The sequence below is a fragment of the Coregonus clupeaformis genome, chromosome 19 (assembly GCF_020615455.1).
Source record: "Coregonus clupeaformis isolate EN_2021a chromosome 19, ASM2061545v1, whole genome shotgun sequence".
Lineage (NCBI taxonomy): Eukaryota > Metazoa > Chordata > Actinopteri > Salmoniformes > Salmonidae > Coregonus > Coregonus clupeaformis.
Genome location: NC_059210.1, coordinates 30188313 through 30206577, shown reverse-complemented (window position 1 = coordinate 30206577; position 18265 = coordinate 30188313). Strand labels below are relative to the sequence as shown.

Below are 18265 nucleotides of genomic sequence, written 5' to 3'. Positions count from 1 at the left end.
AGGAGAGAGAGATAGACAGAGAGAGAGAGAGAATATCCTAATAGAAGCCAGCTGTGGCGAGGGCCTGGCCAAGCAGGATCTATGGTGATCAGAGAGTCACAACCGGACCATGTTGTGTGTCATGCCTGATCATCTGCTGTAGGTTACTATGCTCACATTACCTGCCCTAAATCAGAAGCAGTGCTAGGGAAGCTAAGGAGAGAACCCACAGGAGGAGCTGGAGCTGGTATGAATTAACACTAGGCCTGCATGCGGACAGAGACATATAATTATATTACATTTTGTGGCCGTGCGAGAGACGCTGCGATTGGCTGGTTCCCTGGCATCGCCAAAAGCCTGAAGTCTTGTCATCGTCTCAGTTTTCCCAAAATACGGGTTACCGTGGATACGCCGAACCACAGGCCAGAGTAAAAAAAGCTGAATGACACACTCGGTTTCCAGTTGTGTGTGAGATGATTTTAGCTTTTTCCAGCCATTTTTGGTCTCTACAGTAAAATCTGCATACTGAATTCTTGAAGCACTTAGGCCTTTTCCGAATACCCGTATTTCCGTTCAAAATAGTAGGCATTTTGGATAGGTGAAAAAGGAACATTTTATAGTATGCGACATTTTGAATTCACTGCACACTATTGAGGAAATAATTGTCTTTCAAGACCAACGTGTGTCTGACAACAGCTGATAATCAGCTGAGGGGACGCGCTGTGCCAAAATAAATGAATGGTAGGAATCAACGCAATTGCGCATTACATGACTCATTCTCAGTAAGATGTGCCTAGTATGTTGATATTTGTGGCATACTGCATTTGTTTTTACTAAACAGTAAGTTCTAAATAGTATGTAGTACGATTAGTACACAGTATGCAGTTTAAGTAAGTAGTAGGCAAGCCAGATTTCAGACACGGCTTTACTGTTTGCTTTCAAGAATTCACGGGTAATGCAATATATCCATGACTGAAATTGGAAATGAACCTCAGGTGTAAAATGGTTACTAATATAAAGTGTTGCCAGATGTGTCTAAGGTATTACTTAATTAAGGTATTCATTATCAAGTACAATAATTAGTAAGATGTTAACAAACCAATTATGTCCTTCATAACTAGTGGCACTCTGTAAATCACTTATGAATAGAGTTAATTAGCTATTAAGTTGTTTTCAGGCCACCCACAGAGAGGACTCGGTGATAGCACAGATGACCAATCAAAAAACAGACAAATAAACAAACAAACACTGTCAACTTCTGACAAGTATAACGGTTTTGGAGTGTCCTGAATGTGTGCCCTAAACTGGAGCATAAAACAAATGTTTTTGTCATGGTTCCGGTGAAATACAGTACATTGCAATTAAACAGAGTGTGCACTCATCAAATATACACTTATCAGTAGTCGATTGTAAACCGACAGCTCAGTACCTCCAGTCCCGTGTTGCGTGTCAATTTAGGCGGCTCATCGTTGACCGGGAAGACTGTGACAGTGAAGGTAACAGGGAGGCTGCGGCGCTCTATCTCATAGGCCGTGGCAGAGAGTGTGAAACTGTCCTCGCTGCTTTCCGTGCTGTCATGTAAGTAGTAGATGTGTCCAAGTTTCACCTGTAGAGGACAAAAGGAGCCGCGGGGGTCACACAGACTTGTCAGTTCTCCTGTCACACAATAGTGTTAGGCAAAGACAATTGGCACAATGGACACAGTGCTGTTGTATAATCCCTGTCTCAAGCAAAGCTATAATAGCAATTTGGCAACTTTTGGGCAAAACATTTTGGACTAAGGTGATAATTCATGATGTTGACCACCATCTTATCATGTTGTAAATGTGTTACACTCAAAAATAACAATATGTGAATGCAGTAGTAAATATGAATGTGTGTAAAATATATAATGCACATATTTTGGAGATGGATGGATCAACAATATTCTACCAGTATTTTGGATTGTGAAAGAATGTAGTCCAGAGGACAGACAGACAGACATACAATGGATTACTGTGTATTTCTCTCCTTCTACTGATCAATAACATAGGCTACATGTTAAAGTGTAGGCCACTTCGAACTTGATGTTCTGATATGCAAATACACAGGTGAGGTATAGTAAGACAATACTCTAACAAGCACTCCTGGGCCCGTATTCAGTCTCAGAGTAGGAGTGCTGATCCAGGATCAGTTTGGCCTTTTAAATCATAATACCTAAATAAGACAGGGGGACCTGATCCTAAATCAGCACTCCTACTCTAAGAATACAGTCCTACAGTCCTACTGTTTGTGAATACAGGCCCTGATTATTTGAGGAAATGCATACAGACGCATTGCAGGGGAGTATGACTTGGTGGTGAGAGGGGCCTGATGCGCCACAACTAGGGAGATTTGAATTGATCCAAGATGGAAGCCAACTGACTGGAAAAACACTCGGTTTCATTACTGATCGGAGAAAGTGAGTGGGAAAATCAGCCTCTGCTCAAGGACAATAAACAATTAATGGTTCTTGTTCGACATGTGGCCTTCACATTGTTCCATGGTGAGATACAATGTGGTGTTCTGATATTTTTATTGGGGACAGTCATTCAGCTTTACCACAGTATGTGAGAGAGCTTTGCTAATCCAGGATAGTGCTTGTACAGCATCAGACAGGTCAATGCTCGGCTGCTGTGTGTGTGTGCATGCATGCGTGCGTGATGGAGTGGTATGTTTGTGCATGCTTGCGTGGATGTGCTTTTAACAAGTGGTTTGGATCAGATGGAGGCTCCATGTTTCTAGAAGCAACACCATTCCAGATTAAACTCCTCTCTCTGCACCTGGTTGAGCTTGTTTATCGTACCTTTGGTAGTCTAGAATGTTCTACTTCCAAGTCAGTTTGTATTCAAATCTCTAAACATCACAACAAAAGTAAATAGTGGCTCTTCTAGAAAACGGTTTAAATTCGGACTTTTCTCACACACCTTTCATCATGTAATGTACTATGTTCCAATGTTACAGTACTATTTACTCTATGTTCTGTTCCTATGTTACATGTACAGTACATGCAAGTAGCTATTGACATTCTTGTGACCTCTTTAATTCCTGCTTATGATGACTACCAGTCTATAATGAGAAGTGCCAACCAATTTAGCTACAGGAGTAAAGCTCCCTCATTCTCCTTTTCTACACTGCATCTCCTACATGCAGTAAGCTACAGTACTCTGACATAACCTCACAAACGTCCCCTGCGTGACGGAGAGTTTATCACGAAAATGTATTTTCGCAGCAATTAAGCCAATATGAGTTTGGCGGAGCAGTGGGCCCGTCCAGTGGTGCTCAAGCATCGATGAGCATGAAAAGAACCACTGCTCCCACATGAGTGAGTCAAGAAATTCAAAATCATGTCCGAGCACATCCGTCTTTAATTTACGAACAATTACGCTCTGGTTCTAATCCCGCCTCAACCGAGTCAGTCTGCAGATTTACTTCTCAATGTTGAACTCATTTGGAGAAGTGTTGTGTTTTGTCGTCTAAACTTATTTTGTCATCCTTGCATAACAGGAAAAAAAACCAGACTGAGGATGTACAGAGAGAGTGCGTTCAAAAAATACACTGACCCAGAGAGAAAACGTGTCCAGGATGGCAGACGATTATGTGTAAGTTTCCCCCCCACATTTTCTCCCCTAAAACCAAAATCAGATTAAGCTGAATAATGGCTATGCGCTTGTCCCAGTTGAATTGAAACACATAGTGGGGTCTTTGAGAAAGTCTGTCTGGGAGCAAAGCGCGGGAGGGCTGTGTGCACATGCCTTATTATAGGAATATGCGGGCCAGTTTATTTTGGCTTTGGGCTTCCGAACGTCACCGTCAGTTTTTCCACAACCCTTTCAGCAGGAGGAGTAGTGTATGAGTGAGGATATGAGCTGAGCTATACACGTAGCAGGCAAGCCATAAGTGGAGTGACTAACAAGCTCCACTAGGCTCCCTAGTACATACAAAATTGCATGAGGCTTTTCCACCACAAGCAACCACTCATGTCTCCTTTTCATTCTTTCCAAGTGCTAGGCCTCCAGACCACCTGGTTGGAGACTAGACAACTCAGTGTCACATACTGTAGTTTCTCTCGATCTAATACTACGGACAGAATCATAAAACAGCAGAGAAGCATCGCACAGAATAGTGAGTAGCTGCTGTGGAAAGAATTACTAAGCAAACAACAGCAATGTGAACTTAGCGTGGCCTTGGTTGTCTTCGCGAACAACCAGCAAGATCAAAGTCAGGAAAGGTGGATATTATTCTGTGAGCGTCTTGTAATTAAGACACAGTAAAAGCTATGGTGCAGATAAATTATATGGCTTGTGGTCTGGTGGGACTCGGTTTGTCTCCAAACAAGCCAAAATGTCATGGGCCTCTCACTCCACCGGGTTACCACCTTAATTTTCTTCCACTCTGCTCACCACTCTCTCTACTCAGCCTAACTAGCTCCACCTGTCCCTGCTCTGCTCTGCTCTAATTACTCTGCCAGCTGCGCTGCATTACCCACTACCTCTCCCAGTATTTAAGGCCCTGTCTTTCAGCTCTCCGGTGTCAGATCGTCTGCAAAGCTCACACCCCGGAACCTGTTTGCTCGCGCTTCTGGCTCACCCTGGTTTTGTGACCCCCGGACCTGCCTGTTTTTGGATACTCTTCTGCCTCAGGAGATCCAGACCTGCTTCTGCCATTACGACTCCTGACTACTCTTCAATCCCGGTAACTCTGACCAGCCTTCTGCCTTGCTACTACGTATTTTGGATTTCCCTTGAACTGTACTGCTGCCTGGTTTCATTCCGCCCTGTTGTGTCTGTGTCTCCCCCAGGACTTCTGGACCACCCACCACCGCTTCATAGGACGTGCGCTGCCACTGGGGGCACAGACCCAGCGCGTGGGCCGGGATCCTGTTACCCCTGGAGCCTTCATTCACACCCTACTTCCCTTTTCCCTTAAGTTTATAAACTTTCTGGTGTGACGTAATTGTGGTCCTCTGGTCGTCTGTCTGAATCGTGACAGTACGATCTGACCATTATGGACTCAGCGCACACTTTCCCCGACATGGAAACCGATGAGCATGAGCAGCAGTTCCAGCAGCAGCAACAACAACTCGCCACGATCATTCAACTCCTCACCAACCTTACCCCAGCCAGTCTGCCCACCAGCCCAGCCCCGAGTTACCTGCCCGGTCATTGCAGCCGCTAGCTCGGAACCAAGATTGGAAACCCCGAGCGGTTCAACGGCGATTCAACCCAGGTCCGGCCATTCCTGACTAGCTGCCGACTTCAGTTCTCCTTGCAGCCAAGGACCTCGCCACGGAGGGGGCTAAAGTTGGGTATGCCATCACTCACCTGACGGGCCGAGCTCGACTCTGGGGGAACAGCAGAGTTCGAACGTCAAACCCCCGCATGTGCAACCTTCGACCTGTTTGCTGAGGAGATGCTGAAGGTGTTTGACCTGGATTCACCACCATAGGCGTCTCGTGAACTGTTCAGTATTCGACAAGGCAGACGTACAGTCGCAGACCATTCCATCGACTTCCGAACCCTGGCTAGGCGAAGTTCTTGGAACACACCATCGTTGGTGGACGCGTTCTTCCATGTTTGGCTGACTATATCAAGGGACGAAGTTGGTCTCCCATGAACTGCCTTCCACTCTTGATGAAGCCATCGCACTGACTGTCAGGATCGACAGAAGGATACAGACCCGTCGTTCCGTGAGAGGGGCGCCAAGGTCCACCTACTACCGGCATTCGGAGAGATCCGACTGGGCTCCTGTCATCTACTGCCACTCACCCAGGTCAGCTTGATCAGTCTGAGCCTATGGAGATTGGGCGAGCCTCCCTCACTCCTGCAGAGCGCCAGCGCACGCTCACCTCAAACCTCTGCCTCTATTGTGGAGGTGATGGACATCGTGTGGTAACCTGCCCTTTAAAGGGCCGAAGCTCACCGGGCGTAGGGGGAGTCCGGTTGAGTTCAATGACCATCCAGTCCTCCGACCGCAAACCCTGCTGCAAGTTCACCTCCGCCTCTCTGACTCAACTCACACCCTGGCTGCTCTGGTGGATTCTGGCGCCGAAGCCAACATAATGGACATCAAGCTGGCACGCCAACTGGGACTGGAGAACCTCCGTTTGACACCTCCTATTCCTGCCCGGGCACTGGACGGACACTTACCGGATCGGTCACTCATGTCACGGCCCCGGTCTCGATGGGTCTGTCCGGGAAACCATCAAGAAACTATCCAGTTTCACCTGCTCCCCCTCTCCAGGCCAACCCCTCATCCTGGGTTACCCATGGCTCCCGCCGGCACAACCCTCAGCTCGACTGGGTGACCGGGGTGATCAGGGAGTGGGGAGAGGACTGCCACCGTACCTGCCTGCTTGCTGCCGCATTCACCCCCTCGGCCAGTACCTACTAACTCCGCTCCTGACCTCTCCAATGTCCCAGAATGCTACCATGGTCTCAGAGAGGTGTTTAACAAAGCAAGAGCCACATCTCTGCCCCCTCACCGACCGATCCGACTGTGCCATCGACCTCCTCCCTGGAACAGCTCCTCCAAGGGGGTCGTCTTTATTCGTTGTCTGCTCCTGAAAGAAAGTCCATGAGGACTACATCAATGGCTCTCTGTCCGCAGGATTAATCCGTTCATCTTCATCTCCTGCTGGTGCTGGCTTCTTCTTTGTGGGGAAGAAGGACGGATCTCTTCGCCTCGCATCGAACTACAGGGGACTCAACGACATCACAGTGAAAAACCGTTTACCCTCTGCCTCTGCTCACCTCTGCTTTTGAGTTGCTCCAGGGAGCCACTGTTTCTACCAAGTTGGATCTCAAAACGCTTACCACCTAGTGCGGATCCGGGAGGGAGATGAATGGAAAACCGCATTCAATACACCAACAGGCCACTACGAGTATCTGGTTATGCCTTTTGGCCTCACCAATGCTCCTGCTGTGTTCCAGGCTCTAGTGAATGATGTACTGCGGGACATGTTAAACAAGTTTGTCTTCGTTTACCTGGATGACATCTTAATTTACTCCAGAAACCTGTCTGAACACACCCGCCATGTCCAGCAAGTCCTTCATCGTCTTCTGGAGAATTCCCTCTACGCCAAGGCAGAGAAATGTGAGTTTCACGTCAAGACAGTGGCCTTCCTGAGATTTTATAGTGGCAGAGGAAAGTATCCAAATGGATCCTGCCAAAGTATCAGCAGTCACTTCATGGCCAGTTCCGGAGAACAGAAAGAAGCTGCAACAGTTTCTGGGGGTTTGCTAACTTCTAGGGAAGTTTATCCGGAACTACAGTACCGAGTGCTGCCCCTCTCACTGCTCTAACCAGCACCAAGCAACCCTTCACCTGGACCCCAGCAGCCGACAAAGCCTTCAGTACCCTCAAGGTGAGGTTCACCTCCGCTCCCATCCTCCAGATGCCTGATGTGGACCGGCAATTCATTGTGGAGGTGGGCGCCTCGGATGTGGGAGATTGGTGCTGTGATTTCTCAGTGGGCTGCGGAGGATAGGAAGCTCCATCCCTGTGCCTTTTTCTCACGTCGGTTGTCCCCCTCTGAGTGCAATTACGACATAGGGAACCGTGAGCTGCTGGCTGTGAAGCTTGCCTTGGAGGAGTGGCGTCACTGGCTGGAGGGGTCCACCATTCCATTTCTCGTTTGGACCGATCATAAGAACTTGGAGTACATCCGACGGCCAAACGGTTGAACTCCAGGCAGTCCCGCTGGGCCCTGTTCTTCACCAGGTTTAATTTCACTCTGTCATACCCGGCCTGGATCACGCAACACCAAGCCAGACGCCTCTCCCGTCAATTCCAGAAGGATGACACCCCCTCCAAGGACCCTGTGTCGATTCTGCCAAGTCCCTGCATCGTTGCAGCTCTGACCTGGGCTGTTGAGGAACAGGTGCTGGAGGCTCTCTCGTAACCAGCCAGGTCCCAGCACTTGCCCAGCTGACCGCCTTTGTCGCAGCCTGAGGTCCCAGGTCATTCAGTGGGGACATGACTCCCCGCCTAGCTTGTCACCCTGGCTCCACCGCGCACTTACAACCTGCTCGCCCAGAGGTTCTGGTGGCCCCTCTCTGAGGAAGGATGTACGAAATGCCCAAGCCTGCCCCATCTGCAACCACAGTCGTCCTGCCAGCCCTCAGCCGGACGTTGCTCAGCCCCTGCCTGTGCCCAGACGTCCCTGGTCTCACATCGCCCTTTTTGTCACGGGGCTGCCCCCTTCAAGTGGCATGACCGTCTCATTCTCACCATCGTTGACGTTTCAGCAAGATGCCCTACTTTCCCCTCCCCAAGCTCCCAACCGCCAAGGAGACCGCCCAGGTGGTCCTGGAACACGTCTTCCGGATCCACGGGACTGCCAAAGATGTTGTTTCTGACCGTGGTCCACAATTCTCCTCCGCTTTTGGGAAGTTCTGTCACCTGCTGGGAGCCACAGTCAGTCTGACTTCCGATTCCATCCCCAATCCAATGGGCAGTCAGAGCGGCTAATCAGGAGCGGCAAAGGCGATGCATGACTTCACGAACCCCCTTGGTCGCAGCGACATGGGTGGAGTACGCACACAATTCTCTGACCTGCTCTGCCATCTCGGTATGTCCCCTTTTCCAATGTGTTTATGGATACCAGCCTCCTCTATTTGCCAGCCAGGAGGAGGAGGTTGCCCATCTGCACTTGCTTTTGCCCGTCGATGTCGCCGCACCTGGTCACAAGCCCGAGCCACACTCCTCAGGTCCGTTGCCAGCTACACTACCGGGGCCAACCGTCGGAGAATTCCTGCTCCCACCTACCATGTTGGTCAAAGGGTGTGGTTGTCATCGAAGAACCTGCCACTCAGGGTGGAGTCGCAGAAGCTGGCACCTCGGTTCATTGGCCCATTCCCTATCATAAGGGTGATTAGCCCAACTGCTGTCCGGCTCCAACTGCCTAATTCCCCTGAGGGTGCACCCCACTTTCCATGTGTCTAAGATTGAAGCCCATCCACGAGAGTCCGCTGGTCCCTGCTGCGCCTGGTCCTCCTCCCTCCACGGCTCGTCGATGGTGGTCTGGTTTACACCGTCCGCCGCCTGCTTCGGTCAGACGGAGGGGTAGGGGTCTCCAGTACCTCATTGACTGGGAGGGCTATGGACCTGAGGAAAGGACCTGGGTGCCAGCTAGTCGGATTGTGGATAGGACTCTCATCACCGCTTTCCACCAACGGCATCCTGATCAACCTGCAATCCGTGGGGCCGCCCCAGAGGGGTCCCTAACCGTCCGGCCCGCTCGGCTTCCTGTCCTGTGCCTGATCCTGTCTCGGGACCTGTCCCATCTCCCGACCACGGCCCTCCGGCTTCCTCCGAGGATGAGGACGTTCACTCGGACCGTTCGGAGGAGTTCTAGCCCCTCCTCCGGCTCCCCTCCTCGCCCGCGTGGTGTTGCTCTTGGGACTTCTGGGGCCGTCCCTTGGGGGGTTCTGTCATGGGCCTCTCACTCCACCGGGTTACCACCTTAATTTTCTTCCACTCTGCTCACCACTCTCTCTACTCAGCCTAACTAGCTCCACCTGTCCCTGCTCTGCTCTGCTCTAATTACTCTGCCAGCTGCGCTGCATTACCCACTACCTCTCCCAGTATTTAAGGCCCTGTCTTTCAGCTCTCCGGTGTCAGATCGTCTGCAAAGCTCACACCGGAACCTGTTTGCTCGCGCTTCTGGCTCACCCTGGTTTTGTGACCCCCGGACCTGCCTGTTTTTTGGATACTCTTCTGCCTCAGGAGATCCAGACCTGCTTCTGCCATTACGACTCCTGACTACTCTTCAATCCCGGTAACTCTGACCAGCCTTCTGCCTTGCTACTACGTATTTTGGATTTCCCTTGAACTGTACTGCTGCCTGGTTTCATTCCGCCTGTTGTGTCTGTGTCTCCCCAGGACTTCTGGACCACCCACCACCGGCTTCATAGGACGTATCGCTGCCACTGGGGGGCACAGACCCAGCGCGACGACGGGATCCCTGTTACCCCTGGAGCCTTCATTCACTCCCTACTTCCCTTTTCCCTTAAGTTTAATAAACTTTCTGGTGTGACGCAATTGTGGTCCTCTGGTCGTCTGTCTGAATCGTGACACAAAATGGATAAGTCAAGCTCCATTTTCAATGAAACGAACAAATCCCTTTTGTTGTTGTATTTTCTCATGGTTCCTTCTTTTCAGAAAGATGAACAAACAAATAACTCTTAAAATGTGGGGAGGGAGTAGCTCAATTCCTGGCATCTACATAGGAATGTTATGTTTTTAAAATCCTTGATCATTTGAATTTGAATAAATATACTGTCTTTATCACAGGGGGTGACACATACCAGAGTCCACCTCTTAACAGTTGATATGGATATATGTGTACTTTTAAATTATCTAATGATTTAGTAATGAATCAATCCATCAAACAACCACCCCCCCCACCTCCCTCCAAAACGAAACCTATGAAAAGCACTCACCTCCTCCCAGGTAAAGAAGGTGAGCGCTTGTTCGTCCCCATCCAAGTAGCGGATATCCCCATGCTGCGGTGGCTCCTCTACGATGAAGTCTACGTTGACCGCACTGTAGAAAGGGTGAGAGATATTCAGGAGCTCTGTGGTAAGGGCCATCCCACCGCCCTCCCTCACACTGAAGTTGAGGGCCTGGATGGGGATGAGGCGAGGCACGATGTCCACCGTCATCCGGAGGTCCTCCACGGTGGTGAACCCGTTGCTGACGTCGGCCGCGAAGCCGTCACTGCCCTGAATGGAGGCAGAGACATAGAGGATGCGGCCCCTGTTGACATCCTCCTGGGTGAAGGAGTGGATGTAGTCGAGGATGGGCGCAGCCGTACTGTCCGAGTGGTTGGTAAGCATGACCACGTGGCCCAGACGAGGAGGCTCCTTGATGGTGAACACCATCTCAGAGGGCAGGATGTCTGGTTGTTCCACCTGGGAGGAGAAAGTTGGGAGACCAGGTTCAGATTCACTTTTAATTCTTGAGTAATTAAATGGTCATACTTACATGGTTGTGTAATACCTATGTAATAGCTATGTATTTACATGGACAGGTGCAGTGTGTGACTACGATGTAAGTAGCCTACACATTGTTACATAGTACTTACAACTTACCATTTAAATACATATTTTAGGGACACTTATGTAAAGTTGGACCAGTTAATTCAGTCAGTACATTCCATATACATTCAGTCAATTTATTCCACCACCACTGTAAAAACCTATTGCTACTAAGATGAGCACATCAATGTATCGTAGGATTTACTATGTCTCCCCTTATGTTGTATGACAGAAGTAGGCCTATATTTACAATAACAGTATACTAAAAGTTTTTCCAACCTATAAATTCTGGTAATGGAATAAACAGACAGTCTCCACTGTCTTTGATTCATTGCATATGAATTACATTCGTTGCACAATAGTTTTTCATCTAAAGCCCTCAAACTTGGTAGATTTAAGAAGATTCAGGGCCTGGCACTTTTGTAGCCTGATTGAAGCGCTTCTGAAAACAAGCACCTTTCAAAATAGGCAAAAGCAGTGTTTCAAAGCTTGATGATTAGTTGATTATTTGAATCAGCTGTGTAGTCCTAGGGCAAAAAACTAAATGTGCACCCCTTGGGGTCCCGAGGACTGAGTTTGGGAAACCCTGGGCTAAAGGAAGATGCTTTGCCTCAGGGATAAATCCTTCCTGTAATAGTTGATTGTTCTACCATCTATAATCACAACATTAGTCACAAATACACATTTTTCCTATGTGAATTAGGCAAGGGGCACTTGCTATGACTCATAGCTATACGGTCTTAAAAAAAAAAACTATTTTTTGGTCACTTGGGAAAGCTTGGTATTGAAATCTAAAAGATCATATTATTTTACACTACTTTTTTGCCTTCACTAAATCTAAATGTTAATCAAACGTATGGCAATGGCACCTCATATTTGTATCAGTATAAATGTTTGGTTTGCAGAGAGCACACAGTAGGACTTTTGGTATTACACAGTAATTGCTAAGAGACTGAAGTAAAAATGTAGAACAGTAAACTGTTTTGCAACACTACATATACACTGAGTGTACAAAACATGAGGAACGCCTGCTCTTTCCATGACATAGACTGACCAGGTGAATCTAAGTGAAAGCGATGATCCCTTATTGATGTCACTTGTTAAATCCACTTCAAATCAGTGTAGATGAAGGGGAGGAGACAGGTTAAATAATGATTTTTAAGCCTTGAGACAATTGAGACATGGATTGTAAATGTGTGCCATTCAGAGGGTGGTTTTGACTGGAGCCGCTAATCGTTGTAATGTTAAGCAGTCATGCACCCACTACATCTTGTCAACAGTCAGAGATGGTTCTCCATCTAAAAGTGAGAATGCACTTCAAGTAAGCTCCAAAAAAGCCATGGTCAATAGGACCACATTTAAAGGCCATCCTGAGCTTTGTTTGACATTTCTCAATAATGCATTCATTGTCTGTACATCTTCGTCCTTCTTAAGTCAATACTGAGAAAAGAACAGAACAAGGCCGGCTGAGAAATTGAACTTTAAATAGCAAGCACTGTTCTCAATATGTTTCTTATTACTTCACAATTCAAGGTGAAAACAGGAATGCAATATGCATTGGAAAAAATGTAACTTCATCATTAGGCTCTCAAGATGAAGTGCACTCGTGTTCATCTTCGAGAGGACACAATTCCAGATATATCCTTAGGGTGTACTTAGTGAGTGTTTTCCACACTAAATATACTATAATTAAGTACATAAACGAGATTAAAACAGAGACGTTGAACAGTGATACTTATTCCTGCTTTCATGTGTGCCTAATTGCACATCACTTCTACACCATGTTAGTGTGATTACTGTATGTCGTGAAACTGACAGTCTGCTCCACAGAAACATAAACAAAAAGTGAACTTCTAAACACTGAACGAAGAAGAATTCTCCAATGAACAGGATGAATAAAAAAACACAATGTACAAGTGTACTAGGGCTGCACTATTAATCGAATTCAGATCGAAATTGCGATGTTAGAGGCTACGATGTTCTCCTTTCTTTGACACTCCGTTAATACAACAAAAACTAGCCTAAGGTACCTCTTCCAATGAGATGCACTAGACTCCGTTCATTCACTCTCTACATGCGCGGCAGGCAAACCGATGTCAACCAAATGCAAGTGTTGTGCAAAAAGTGCCTCAGAGTTATGGCAACAAGACGCAACACAACACATTTATTCAATCATTTGAAGAATAACCATACCCTACTTTACAACGATTGTATGGTACAAAAAAAGCGCCCGACAGCTGCAAAGCAACTCGGCCACAACCAGCCACCTACGTTTAACAGGCATTGATTGCGGATGGGTTTTCAAATGTAACGCCCTACGAAAAAACATCCCGCGCAGACACAGAAATCACGGAAGCTATCACATAGCCAAAGACATGGTTTCTATTTACACAGGCAGCAAAGACCGCTTCAAGAAGATTATAAACAAGTCAAGAAGATGATAAACAAGCTGGACAGGAGATACAAGATTCCATCTCGCACATATTTCTCCCAAGTCGTCATCTCTACATTGTATAACAAAATTAAGCGAGAAGTTGAAACATGTCACGTTGAATAACTGGACCAAACTCCAATGTTTTGGACACAGGCTGTACCCTGCAATCTGTAGGCTACATGTTACATGTTTTTAAGGCACTTTGAATTACAATTTCAATTATAATAATTATTGAGCCTACTTATACATAATTGCACAATCATAAGCTTCCTAATCCATCTGCAGCCTATGGCTGCCTGAATAAATAATTAACTTAGGTTATTTAGGAACTCATAATGATAAAATAGGAACTCATAATGTTATTAATTAATAAATTAATAAATGCACAATATATTTTGATGATCATGGTAAATTTTTTTGTTAATATGTAGGTGTAATAGTACTATCTATCATATTTGTTTCATTTGGTTTTGTATTCAGTTAGCACAGTATGTAGTCATTCATATGATCTCATTTTATTAGTGATGTTCTCTACCTGACACTTGTTTTAACTAAGTCTGATGGAATTACCAAGTTTTCACCCAAGTGTTTTGAAAACCGCAATTCATAATCGCAATTGCAATATCCCCCCCCCCCCAAAAAAAATTGTTATTAGATATTTTATCCAGATCCCTAAAGTGTACATACTGTTGAGGGTGCATGCTTGGGTACTTGCAACTCTAATGACTGCTTCATAAGCACAATTACAGTCTACTAAGTCACTTAGTTGGCGGTATTGTAATAGATTCAAGAACAACCAGTAGTCAAAGGTGGAAGTCAACAATTGGTAAACATAGAAGGGAATATAATGTAAACATACCTTAAGATGATCCTGGTTGATCACGGTGTGCTCTCCCTCATAGGAGATGATGACCTCATTGGTGATGACCTCAGGCTCGGACAGATAGCCTTGCTTGAAGATCTTTATCCTGAATGTGCCCTCCTCAGAAAATCCTTTTGCTTCCACAGTGAAGCCAAACGAGTCCTTGGAGCTCAGACTCTGGTCGTTATGCTCGTAGGACACCACACCCTTTTTCAGATCCTCCTGGGTGAACCGAGAGGCCTCAATCCCACTCACAATGATCTTCCCATCACTAGGGGGCGATGTCACTTGGAACCTAATGTCACTGGCATCTCTTATGTCCATGTTGGACTCGGCACTCAACAGACTGGTGTTGAGCGTCTTTGTGCTTCCATGGTCCATGACAACCATGGTGTTGTTCACCACCCGGAGGTAGGCCTCACCAGCCTGGATCTGCAGCAGGGCTGTGGTCTTGTGCAGGCCATCAGAAACCTGGAGCTGGAAGCGCTCGCGGTCTGCCCCATGGTGCACAAAGAGAACATTCTGGTCTCTCACGTCTGCTTGAGTGAAACGAAAGAGGGGCTGCGAGGGGTCTGAGGTGGAGACAATGTTTCCTGAGAGAATGCCTGTGCGAACAAAGACCAACTGGGTATCATTGAACCCTGAGTCATCGTCCCTGAAGAGGATGTCTTCTGTGGTCAGCAAACGTTGTCCGTTTCGGACCACATTGAAGGTTTTATCAACCACTCTCAGAGGCACGTGGTCGTTCTTGGACTGAATAGATATTCTAAACATGCCACTCATAGATTCTTGACCATCGATTCGGATGTTTTCACTTCCTGCTGCTTGCTCGAATACCAGGAAAGAGAACTCATCATCGCTAGACTCTGAGCCATCATGTTGGTAGATCAGCCTATCTAGATTCAGGTCCTCATTGCTGAACATTCTAATGGCCCCGTCGAACCTGGGCTGTCCAGGTGGGGACTCCCTGATGAGACGGCCATACTTTGGGTCTTGCGTCACCCTGTAAACAAAGTTTGTCGAGACGGATGTCTGAACCCATAGATAGTCTTTGTTCAGAATATTCTCCCCGCCCTCCAAGACAATGAGTCTCTCATTGGTCAAAACAGGGGCGTCTGAATCAGCCTGGATCTTGATTGGGTAGGTGTACATAGGGGAGTACTGATTCTCTGCAAAGACTCTGAACTGGAACTGGTCCTCGCTAGCCACAGCCCTTTGCACCCGGACTCTATAGCTGACCTGGGCATTCCAGAGGTCCTGTTGGGTGAAACTGTCTCCCTCAACTAGCTTCCTGCCGATCATTTGAAGAGTACCCAGTGTGGGGGCCTTCAGAAGGATGTATCTTATAGTTTCTGGGGCTACACTCTTTCCCTTCACTTCTGCCTCAAGTTCAGTGTGTTTTATTGCCTTTTGCTCTACCTCACTCTCAATCTCAAGGGGAACTACTTGGACCATTTTAACCTGGGAGGGTGTGATCTTGATCAAAAAAGTGTTGTTCCACAGGGAAAACTGTCCAAGATGGACATCAAATTGAAAATGATCTGACACAACGTCCTCCAGGTCACTTGAGTCTGTGCTAACATATATCAAGCGTTCTTGCTCCAAATCTGACTGATGAAAAGATGTCACCTGTTTGGGTAAACCATTGCTAGTGAGAACATGCAGTTCACCATATCTCAGAGCCTGTGTGACGTTATACACAATATCTCCATTACGAGGGGTGGCAATGACAGCCAGGTTCTGGATCCCAATGGAAGAGTTGCTTCCCTGAGACAACATAAGGCCAGTATTGGTCACAAGGCTCATTTGGGGCTGTGTAATGGACAGTTTAAAAGTGGTCGAATGACTTATGGATTGTCCGTCAGATACCTGTAGAGTTATCCCACCACTCCCAGTTCTGTGGACAAAATATATATTGCCGTCTTTCAACTGCCTGCATGTGAACTCTTTGATACTTCTCCCTGGTTGCTGGTCATTTTCTAAGTAGCCAACCCCTCTGGGAGGTTCTGAGGTCACAGTGACAATCAATTCGTCACAGCGAGTGTCCGAATCCACAATCTTGATAAGGTTGGGATTCAAGCGAGTGCGACCGCTTTCTGTGATGGAAATGTCTCCTCCGCTTAGTTGTGGTGTGTCATTGACAGGTATGATCTCCACTGGGAGGAGGTACTGGCGGGGATTTTTTAGACATTCTGGAAGGTAACTGTTACTATGGGTAACCACCTCCAACTGGATCTGATCGCCATACTTTTCATTGCCGTCATGGAGATACTTGATCTTCTTGTTGACCACATCCAGGAGTGTAAACTTTTTGGTACGTCTGGTTTTGATGTTCATATCTAGGAGTCCGTACCAAGGATCACTTTGTAGAGTGAAGATGATCTGGGATTGGCGGATTCCCACAGTGTTTAGGTCAAATGTAGGGCTAAGGTTGTAAATATCGAGAAAAGCTTCCTCACCTTCGGGCACAAGCAAAGGTTTGACTTCAAGAAGCTTTGTAATGTTCCGGAAGGCCTCTGGTGTGTCGTCAGTTGGGTAGCAATGTCTTTCATTAGGGTCAGCGTCAACATATCGGATCCGAACAGGAGCCGTAGTTGTGGTTGCCTCAAAATCATAGTAACTTGAGTAGTCATAGTCCTCTCCCTCGCACTTCACATGGACGTCTTTGGTGACCAAAGCGTCCTGCAGGCTTCTGTCCTTCTGGTTCACTTTGATTTCTCCCATGCATCCGATAAAAGACTCAGATGTTATTTCCTCCTCCATACGAGACAAGCTACTATCACGAAACACATCCTTCATCTTGCCCTGGATCCCCCCCATATACAGATTGCCAACTAGATCCAATCGCTCTGAGCCCCTTAGAGGGAGAGAGGCAGGCTGGCTGTCCACGTTAATCTCAAACACAGTCGCATCTACAGTGACTCTGATCCTATGCCACTGATCATCATCTAGCTGTACTCTGGGGTTGTCCAGTACCACCATCCCACTCCCAAGGTCCACCACACCTTTTAGGTAACCGCCCACAACGCCAACAGCGATAAAGTCTGACTCTCGTCCAGGGTGGAAGGTGAGTAGGGCATCCTCGATGGTGGTCTTCATGAGAAACTCCAAGGTCCTTTCACTACCACTAGCCCCGCTCCAAGTAGGGAAGGACACAAATGAGTCTGGGCTGATGAAGCTGGTCGCCTCTCCATCGCCAGCCTCAAACTCACTGCTACAGGACTCCTTTGTGTCATGGCAGTCGATGGGCTCGGAGTCGAGAATATCAAACTGATGGGACTCCAACTTGACATTGGTCATGCAGCCGCGGAATGGAGGTATGGTATTGCTGAGATATGGGGCGTCTAAGTCTCCGGTGCCCCCCAGGTAAACCCCCATGTCAATGTTGAGGTCCTCCTGGGTTTGAGGGACAGAGATGAAAGTGAAGAAGAGGTCATCGATCAGCATGGTCAGTTTGGCCTCCTGCATCGTGATGGACACCTTGTGCTCCACGATGTTGTTCAGTTGCAGCCCCAGAGATGATGACAGCACCATCTCACCGGCCCCAAGGTCCATTCGCACCTAGATGAAAAAAGAGAGAAGAGAAGTATCATTGCTATTTTATGAAGTGCAATAATTGTATATTCTTTTGACTGTCATTATATTCTTGAAAGGATTCCTTCCTCATAGCCTTTCTTTCCATGAATGATTATCTAAAAGGATTTGACAGGTGATATCAAAGAGGCATCAATCTAGCCTAGACTTGTGATTGTCTTTTTTGGAGCATATCTCGTTCACCTATCTCGTCCTTACAAACATTTTAAGAATTTTGTGAGCAGAGCTTTCTTGTGCTTCCATCATCTTCAAATGTTATTAATAGCAAATGCACCAGACCTCTAAAAACAGTAAACCTTTTTTGTTTATTCTACACAATTTAGGGAATGTTTATGA

General features: G+C 47.1%; 1 protein-coding gene across 1 annotated transcript in view; it reads right to left on the bottom strand.

Annotated features, from left to right (window-relative positions):
* The window catches only part of cspg4 (chondroitin sulfate proteoglycan 4), a 108219-nt gene that overhangs the window by 9442 nt on the left and 80512 nt on the right, over positions 1 to 18265 (bottom strand). Inside the window, exons 3-5 of the mRNA XM_041837657.2 lie at positions 14333 to 17896; positions 10443 to 10913; positions 1409 to 1585 (exon numbers count right to left, since the gene is read on the bottom strand). Of these exons, the coding sequence (XP_041693591.2) occupies positions 1409 to 1585; positions 10443 to 10913; positions 14333 to 17896 (4212 nt within the window). The remainder of the gene's footprint in view (positions 1 to 1408; positions 1586 to 10442; positions 10914 to 14332; positions 17897 to 18265) is intronic.